The sequence below is a fragment of the Octopus sinensis genome, unplaced genomic scaffold (genome assembly GCF_006345805.1).
Source record: "Octopus sinensis unplaced genomic scaffold, ASM634580v1 Contig10320, whole genome shotgun sequence".
NCBI classification, from domain to species: Eukaryota; Metazoa; Mollusca; class Cephalopoda; order Octopoda; family Octopodidae; genus Octopus; species Octopus sinensis.
The window spans coordinates 10,001-20,385 of record NW_021832110.1 but is presented as its reverse complement, the minus strand read 5'-3'; the positions used below and the strand labels follow the sequence as shown (position 1 = coordinate 20,385).

General features: G+C 34.8%; 1 protein-coding gene across 1 annotated transcript; it reads left to right on the top strand.

Moving 5' to 3' along the window:
- The first annotated feature begins 1,848 nt into the window (after window positions 1-1,848).
- Window positions 1,849-2,193, top strand: LOC115228323. The gene has a single exon (XM_029798928.1). The coding sequence runs from the start codon at window positions 1,849-1,851 to the stop codon at window positions 2,191-2,193; it is 345 nt and encodes a 114-aa protein (XP_029654788.1).
- Window positions 2,194-10,385: the final 8,192 nt, after the last annotated feature.

Below are 10,385 nucleotides of genomic sequence, written 5' to 3'. Positions count from 1 at the left end.
GTCATCATTACCTTTTTAATTTCGCGCATGCGCATTCTTTGTTTTTGACTTTTGTCTACCTCTCAGTATAGTATGATCAGTTGGGTACCGTCTGTGAGAAAAAACAGCACCATGGCGTAAGTCACTCTGCCATAACTTTTTGAAACGACATGCTGTACTGCTTGGCATTCGCGCCGAAAGATCTAATATGAACATTTCAGAGTGTTTGGGTGTCAGTCTGAGGAATGTGCAATCCAAGGACATGTACACCGACTGATAAAAATCAAAATCCAGTCAACATCATGGTGTTTGGAACGATCGCTTGTGATGGGGATTATGCTTTCATTCACGGTTTCAGAATTTAGGCGGCGAGCTGGCAGAAACGTTAGCACGTCGGGCGAAATGCTTAGCGGTATTTCGTCTACCGCTACGTTCTGATTTCAAATTCCGCCGAGGTCGACTTTGCCTTTCATTCTTTCGGCGTCGAGTAAATAAGTACCAGTTACGCACTGGGGTCGATATAATCGACTTAATCCGTTTGTCTGTCCTTGTTTGTCCTCTCTGTGTTTAGCCCCTTGTTGGTAGTAAAGAAATAGGTTTCAGACGGAGGTCAACATCAAGTGCCTGGAGATGGTCGTGCTTCCCTGGAGCAATGGGGTGGCTGCTGGAAGATCCTATCTCTAGCAGGGAGACTCTGTACCATGTCATACAACCAGCAGAACCCAGCCATGGCTGTCAGACAAATTTTGCGACCACATCACCCCTAAAGTCACGCCATCTAACTCCCCAAACTGGAACCCTCTTGATTATCATGCATAGTGCGCAGTTGACTGAGAGGTCAGCAAAACCCCTTGTAACATCAAAGATAAACTGAATACAAGGATTATGGCAGTATTCACGAAATTAAACAAGGTGACCGTCGAGAGGAGTTGCAGGAGATTCCGAAGCTGACCGGAAGACGTGGTTGAAGCCAATAGCGAATTTATTGAATACATTTACTTTCAAGATATTTTTCTGTTATTTTGGTAAATATACCTGTTAAAATGGGATGTCAGTGTTTTTTCATTTTTGCGTAATTAAGCCGACACTATATTTACTGTAACCTGTACATAATATATATATATGTGTGTGTGTGTTTGTGTGTGTGTGCGCGCGTGTGTGTGTGTGTTGTGTGCGTGTGTGTTTTGTGTGAGGATGCTCTTGAGTGCTACTGGTAAATCCTCCAATAGATGATACACAAGATAGCAATCCCTCCACACTATCTATCAAAAGCCGCCTTATCCACATATGGAATGAAAAACCGTAAAGCCAGAAACTTTTCTTTCTGGAATACGATTAAAAACAACCACAAGGCAGAAATCTACGAACGCTGGCTAAACTCTACACCAATACTTTTGCCTCATAAATTCCAAATTCAACGTATTCCAAAGAAGCCGACAACGGAAGTGCGGTAGTAGTGATGAATACAGAATACTACACAAATTTAATACATTCCATGTTGGAAAGTAATATTTACTATGAGAAATTAATACATAACCACCCACAGTAAACACTGAAAAACTTGCCCTCCTTACTCCAAATTCATAGAAAGGGTCGCACTAACCTTGAAATAGACTTTTTACCCAATTTTAAATACAGTCTTAGTCTATTCTACGGATTACCCAAAATACATAAAAATCCACACATTTCTGAAGCCTGCAAAATCTCTACAAGCCTATGCATTAATGTCCCTCCCCCTACTGACCTCAAACTGAGACCTCTCATAGGTGGCCCTTCTTGTGAAACCCACTATTTGAGCAACTTCCTCGACATCTTACTCAAAACGTTTTTTAAAAATATGTGAAAAGCTTTATCAGGGATGACCTAGACATGCCGAACCACCTCCCGAATACAGTAAAGGAAGGAACGCTGCTGGTATCTTTCGATGTGGTGAATCTGTACACCAATATCCCACACGACTATGGTATAGAAGCAGTCACTGAAAAATACGCAGAAGAGATCTCAGGATGCATAAACCACAGAATCATAATCGAAGCACTCAAATTCATCCTGCTGAACAACTATTTCATGTTCGACACAACTTACTATCGACAAAAATGTGGAATTGCAATGGAAACCAGAGCTGCTCCAGTGATTTCAAACGTTGAAATGGGTTACCTAGAACTGAAGTTATACCAATCATCACTAGAAAATTATGGCGCCTCTTTTAATTGATATTTATAGGAGAACTGGATGAGGTATTTGGATGATTGCTTCATACTTTGGAAATACAGCATGGACAAACTCCTTGATTTGAAAGTAATGCTTAACAACATACATAGCAATATACAAATCACTATGGAACACAACAGTAAACATCTCCCTTTTCTGGACATCTTATTTAAAATAGTTAACAGCCAAATAGAATCAGACTTCTCTTATAAACCCACAGATTCTAGACAATACCTATTGTTTGACACCCCAAACACATAAAAATTAATACACCTTTTAATCTAGCGAAAATAATCTGTACCATATTTTCGGATACATATACTCGTGAATAAGACTCCTTGAAATTAGATCAACACTAACTAAAAGACATTAAAAGAGCTAAGGAAATAGATATACAAATATTAAAGCATGCCAGCCGAAATACTAAAACAGACTTAAGAAATACTCCCGTAGATTTCCACACATAACCCTAGAAACAACGAAGCCTTCAATATTATCAGCCAAAATCTTCCCATCCTCACAGGAGACAAAACAACGAAGGAAATTTTAAGCTCATACAAAATTTAAAAAAGCAAACTACAACCGAATTCATTGAAAGACAATTAACCAGCGCAAGACTATATCTACTAACAACAGCTCCAAAAGAGAAAATATGTGGTCGTCTCACCCGTGGAACATGTCCCAACCTTTTGGAGGATTCAGAAATCCACTTCAAACAAGAGGAAATATTTAAGATCAATTCAAATTGCACCTGGCACTCGTAAAATCTGATCTATACCATGACATGCTTAGGATGTGGTAACCACTATATAAGACAAACAGGAATATCACTCCGTTGAAGAACCACAGTTCACAAGAAACAAATTCCCCAACCACAATACAGACAGTGACAGCTTAGTGAACACGTAGAAAGGTGTGCTAGGAATCTTAATCCTAATTTCCAAATTTTCCACATTAATCAATGTTCACAGAACACATCAATGCAACAAAGGTTGAATAATTAGGCAATTTTTATCAATAAATATCTTCCCCAACTGAATACTAAGACACAACTTAATACAGAACACTACTATCCCTTCAATTAACACCATAAACCACTATACATTCCTTACAAAATTCAGATTCAAATTCTATATCTAACCATACTGCACAAAATCCAGAACTACTTACCTCCCTTACAAATAATCTTTTTATTCAGGCACTATTAGACCTAACACGGTTCATTAGCCTCTGTTCATTCAAAGCAATGAATGGCTTATGACGAAAGCATGGTATGCTTTCTGACTCTTTAATCATCTCATAATAATGAATCGTGTGACTCTTATTTCTACCTCAGTCCATCTAAAGGTATATATCTGTCATTACCTTTCATAAAAAGTTTTTTTTTGTTATATTTACAATGTGCATTTTCGTTGATTTTTCATATTTTCCCCTTACATTTACACGTGTATTTTCTTTTTTCTTCTTGTAACATATTTCTAATATATATGTATATATATATATATAACATATTTCTACTATATATACATATATATATATGTATATATATATATATAATAATAATATATATATACATACATTCATGCATACATACATACATTTATACACACAAATATACACACATACATACATACAAAAATACATACATGCATACATACGTATATACATATATACATACATATATACATACATACACACACACATACAGAAATGCATACGCTATATATACACTATATAAATACGGGTGTATGTGTTTTTTTGTGTTTTTAGACCTGCGAGCCTCTGAAACTTTGCGTCCTCGAGTAAAACGAATTTGATTTTCGAAATCCGATTTCCAAGGTAAACATCGTCCATAAAATATAATAAATATCATAATCCTCCACGTGAAATAACCCAACTTTGAGATCTCAACCTCCTACTCTATATCTTTCACTACCCATGTATCTTATATTTGCCATACTATTTGATGCTCTCTCTCCTCTCTCTCTCTCTCACTCTCTCTCTCTCTCTCTTCTCTCTCTCTCTCTCTCTCTCTGTATGTGAATTAAAAATCAATCATTGCTTTCATTTTGTTTAAAATCTCCTACTTCTACTTTATGATACAAGTGTTCACACACAAACAGCTTAGCTTCCAAATCTTGTTTTCTGATTGGGTAAAAATGATAAAACTTCGAACCTCTGATGTGTTTTCTAAACTTGTTCTCGAATAAATCAATAAATTTCAAATTCTGTGACAGAAGGCGAAAAGTTCGCTCTCTAATTGCTTACTTCTTTCCTTTTCTCATAGTAAACCTTGCTGCACTTTATGAAAGTATATCAATCACACTAAGTGTGTGTTGTGTTCCGAATGTGTTTCGTGTTCCTAATATATATATATATATATATATATATATAGGTGTGTGTCTGTGTGTGTGCCATTATGTCTGCGTGCGTGGCTGTAAGAATGAGTGCGTATTTTTGTGCGTTATTGTGTGTATACCTATGTGCATAAGAATTATATGCATATATTTATATATATATATATACTAGCTGAAGGTGACCCACTCTATGCGCGGGTAAGAGTGTGGTTGTTACTTTCTGTTGCTTCCTTTCAGCATGTAACAAGCACCATCCGAACGCGGCCGATTGCAGCGCCGCCTTGACTTGCTTCTGTGCCGGTGGCACGTAAAAAGCACCAACCGATCATTGCCGCTGCGAGCCCTCCAGGCACCTGTGCCGGCGGCACGAAAAAAGCACCCACTACACTCACAGAGTGGTTGGCGTTAGGAAGATCATCCACCTGTAGAAACACTGCCAGATCAGACTGGAGCCTGGTGCAGCCTCCTGGCTTCCCAGACCCCGGTCAAACTATCCAACCCGTGCTAGCACGGAAAAGGGACGTTGGACGATGTTGATGATGATGATGATTCTCCCTCTTTGTTTCTCTCTCCTTTCTCTCTCACTTTCCCACTCTCTTACTTTTCTTTTCTCTCGGACTCTCCCTCGCTTTCTCTTATTCTCTATCTTTATCTATCTCTCTCCCATTTATAAACAACGAAAGATCTTGAGTAAGTCTAGAAATAAAATACTTAGAAAATCAATCATAAATAGGAAGCAGTGGCAACGGAAAGGTCTGCTTGAAGGCAGACAGCAAAACGCTAACATATAAAAGGGACAGACGAACTTGCGAGCTGAATAAAAATAATAAAATATTGGAAAGCAAAGTTTGAAGGGATAGAATGTGAGGATAGTAGAGTCACCATGACTGGCATTTCTTAACGACGGGCAGCAACGTATTGACAGTTTAACGGCTGGCGTAAAATTTTGAACTTGATGTAAAAGAAAATTCGTAAACACCTAGTTTTGAAGTGATACTTTCTAACGACAGTAGACTCACCATGGCAAGCATTCAAAACCTCTTTATCATGGACGGCAACACATTGACGATTAAAAGCCTGGCGCAAATTTTTAAGCTTGATGTAACAGAGAATTCCTAAACACCCGCTCCTTGAAATTTTAATCCCCTTCCAGCCCCATTTATACCGCTTTTCACATTTTGGTTAATATAACCCGATTTCATTCGGGTCTACTGGGGCCACATTTTATAAGATGAGGAATTTTGTCCTAGAGGTGACGCCTTTCATTGGAGGAAAAAATAGTTGTCATGCAAACTTGCCAGCACTTTCAACATAGGTGTGCATATTTTCAGCTGAATCGATCGAATACGTAATGTACACATTATATATATATATGTGTATATATATATATATATATATATATATATATATATATATATATATATGTGTGTGTGTGTGTGTGTGTGTGTGTGTGTGTGTGCACGCATTATATATACAAATGTATACAAATGAGATATATATCTGTATAAATTAAATTAGGGATAAAACCACTAATAGGAAAATCAAACAGTGAAAAACCAAAAACAAAAACATTAAAAAAAATATATAATATATAAAATATATAAAACATAAAATTGAAAAATGTAAATTATTTAAATTGAAAATAAAAATTATTAAATTATATTTATAATTTGTTTAAAAATATATATAACTATGAAAACGTATGATAAAGTTTAATATACATAAAGATATATACACTTTGTATATATACATTATATATACATATTTATATATAGAACACACACACACATACATTATATATACATATTTATATATAGAACACAGGCACACACATACATTATATATACATATTTATATATAGAACACACACACACATACATTATATATACATATTTATATATAGAACACACACACACACACATATAAATGAACGCAAGAATATCTGATTCATAATATTTGTTCTCATGATTGTGTGTTGTTGGTAGCGATGATAATTCTCCCTATGAATGCAAACAGATACATCAAAGAAAGCCGCCTGACGAACTTATAAAGGGAAAGTGAAATGGAGTTGAGGGGAATACATTAAATAACGGGAGTGGCATTCTCAAAGTTATTAATGAAGGGAAGTAAGAGAGGGAAAGGAGGAAATAGCGTGAGTGAGGAAGATGTACCCTAGCAACCACACCTTTTAAGCTAGGGATTTCTAAGGTAGCCCACGAGCATCGTCACTTCTTTCTACATGTCCCTGTAAATTTTGGAGCGAATCGGACGGGATGTAGTGGCATTGAAAGCAATCCAAGCTGTAAAAACGCATTTCAGTTATATATATATATATATATATATATATGGAATTAAGGGGTTAATTTCGATGTCTTCACTTATGTTGCAAATTTATTTTATGCTATTTAGACCTGAAGAGTAGATATGTGTCATTGGTTCGAAGAAATATTCATTTTTCATATTATCAATTTTGATTAAGTCGATTTAAATATATGGTTACGAAACGCGCCTCGTTAATTTAATGGGCATAATTTAGTATAGTATGTTTTAGTATATTATTAATAATATAATTATATTTATATTTTATTATAGATAATATCTTTCATTATTAATTGGATTAATTTACGGAGGGTCTGTCTCTTAGTTATATATAAATATATATATATGTATGTGTGTGTAAGCACACCTATATATATATATATATATATATATATATATATGTATATATATATATATATATATATACATGCATACGTATACCCATGCATACCAGTATATATCATATATACACACTCACATACATACACTCAACCATATATATATATAGAGAATATTATTTTCCAATTATTCAAGTCATTAATCAGCAGCTATCCTGGCAACCCTCCTAGAAGGTATTTTATTCAAATATATTCTCCACTGTATTTAAATTTTGAAAGTCTGTTACTTATTATATCGGTTTCTTTTGAGGAAGTGTTAAGTTACGGGGACGGAATATCTCCAGGGACTATTAGAACCACAATAATTAAAGCTCACACACATTCATACACCCATGTATATATATAAGACAGGCCTCTTTCAGTTTCTGACAACAAAATCGACTCACGACACGAGTTATATAGAATTGGACACTTGGTGAAGATAGCACATATTAACATTGACCACTACTCCATGTGGTTTGAAATCAAGCTTCTTATTACGCAGACACGCCATTGACTTTATACACACATACACTTATATAGATATACATATATATTTATGTATGTATATATATATTATATATTATATATATATATAGCAATTAAGGACAACTACTTAATAAGGAAAACTTAACAAGAAATTGTCAGGTAGATAGCGTAAAAACCTCATAAGAGAAAAAATTTCGAAAATAATTATTTCTTATTGAACATATTAATTTATATATAGAGGGCATTATACATACATGCCAGGAGGCATTCTACATACACGCCATACGCTAGAGGGACAATCAGTCATTTCTACCAAAAATATTACTAATCCCACCGAATGCAATTTTTCAAAGAAAGACATTTAAAAATATATAGACCTGTATCACAGTGATTTCATACTTACGTAATCATCAGCAGGCCTGAATATACTATAAATAAACAACGACCCCGCTTCGCTTAAGCCGATCAGCTAACTGATCAACATCAACGAGGCACATGGTTGAGTTTATATATACTATATCCGGATGAATGGCAAACTTTTACGAATTGCATTTCGGGAGAGGAAAAGTTTTTTCGGAATAAAAATTTAGCAATTAAGGACAACTACTTAATAAGGAAAACTTAACAAGAAATTGTCAGGTAGATAGCGTAAAAACCTCATAAGAGAAAAAATTTCGAAAATAATTATTTCTTATTGAACATATTAATTTATATATAGAGGGCATTATACATACATGCCAGGAGGCATTCTACATACACGCCATACGCTAAGAGGGACAATCAGTCATTTCTACCAAAAATATTACTAATCCCACCGAATGCAATTTTTCAAAGAAAGACATTTAAAAATATATAGACCTGTATCACAGTGATTTCATACTTACGTAATCATCAGCAGGCCTGAATATACTATAAATAAACAACGACCCCGCTTCGCTTAAGCCGATCAGCTAACTGATCAACATCAACGAGGCACATGGTTGAGTTTATATATACTATATCCGGATGAATGGCAAACTTTTACGAATTGCATTTCGGGAGAGGAAAAGTTTTTTCGGAATAAAAATTTAGCAATTAAGGACAACTACTTAATAAGGAAAACTTAACAAGAAATTGTCAGGTAGATAGCGTAAAAACCTCATAAGAGAAAAAATTTCGAAAATAATTATTTCTTATTGAACATATTAATTTATATATAGAGGGCATTATACATACATGCCAGGAGGCATTCTACATACACGCCATACGCTAAGAGGGACAATCAGTCATTTCTACCAAAAATATTACTAATCCCACCGAATGCAATTTTTCAAAGAAAGACATTTAAAAATATATAGACCTGTATCACAGTGATTTCATACTTACGTAATCATCAGCAGGCCTGAATATACTATAAATAAACAACGACCCCGCTTCGCTTAAGCCGATCAGCTAACTGATCAACATCAACGAGGAGGCACATGGTTGAGTTTATATATACTATATCCGGATGAATGGCAAACTTTTACGAATTGCATTTCGGGAGAGGAAAAGTTTTTTCGGAATAAAAATTTAGCAAAAGGACAACTACTTAATAAGGAAAACTTAACAAGAAATTGTCAGGTAGATAGCGTAAAAACCTCATAAGAGAAAAAATTTCGAAAATAATTATTTCTTATTGAACATATAATTTATATATAGAGGGCATTATACATACATGCCAGGAGGCATTCTACATACACGCCATACGCTAAGAGGGACAATCAGTCATTTCTACCAAAAATATTACTAATCCCACCGAATGCAATTTTTCAAAGAAAGACATTTAAAAATATATAGACCTGTATCACAGTGATTTCATACTTACGTAATCATCAGCAGGCCTGAATATACTATAAATAAACAACGACCCCGCTTCGCTTAAGCCGATCAGCTAACTGATCAACATCAACGAGGCACATGGTTGAGTTTATATATACTATATCCGGATGAATGGCAAACTTTTACGAATTGCATTTCGGGAGAGGAAAAGTTTTTTCGGAATAAAAATTTAGCAATTAAGGACAACTACTTAATAAGGAAAACTTAACAAAAATTGTCAGGTAGATAGCGTAAAAACCTCATAAGAGAAAAAATTTCGAAAATAATTATTTCTTATTGAACATATTAATTTATATATAGAGGGCATTATACATACATGCCAGGAGGCATTCTACATACACGCCATACGCTAAGAGGGACAATCAGTCATTTCTACCAAAAATATTACTAATCCCACCGAATGCAATTTTTCAAAGAAAGACATTTAAAAATATATAGACCTGTATCACAGTGATTTCATACTTACGTAATCATCAGCAGGCCTGAATATACTATAAATAAACAACGACCCTGCTTCGAAATTTTTTCTCTTATGAGGTTTTTACGCTATCTACCTGACAATTTCTTGTTAAGTTTTCCTTATTAAGTAGTTGTCCTTAATTGCTAAATTTTTATTCCGAAAAAACTTTTCCTCTCCCGAAATGCAATTCGTAAAAGTTTGCCATTCATCCGGATATAGTATATATAAACTCAACCATGTGCCTCGTTGATGTTGATCAGTTAGCTGATCGGCTTAAGCGAAGGGCGGGGTCGTTTGTTTTATTAGTATATTCAGGCTGCTGATGATTACGTA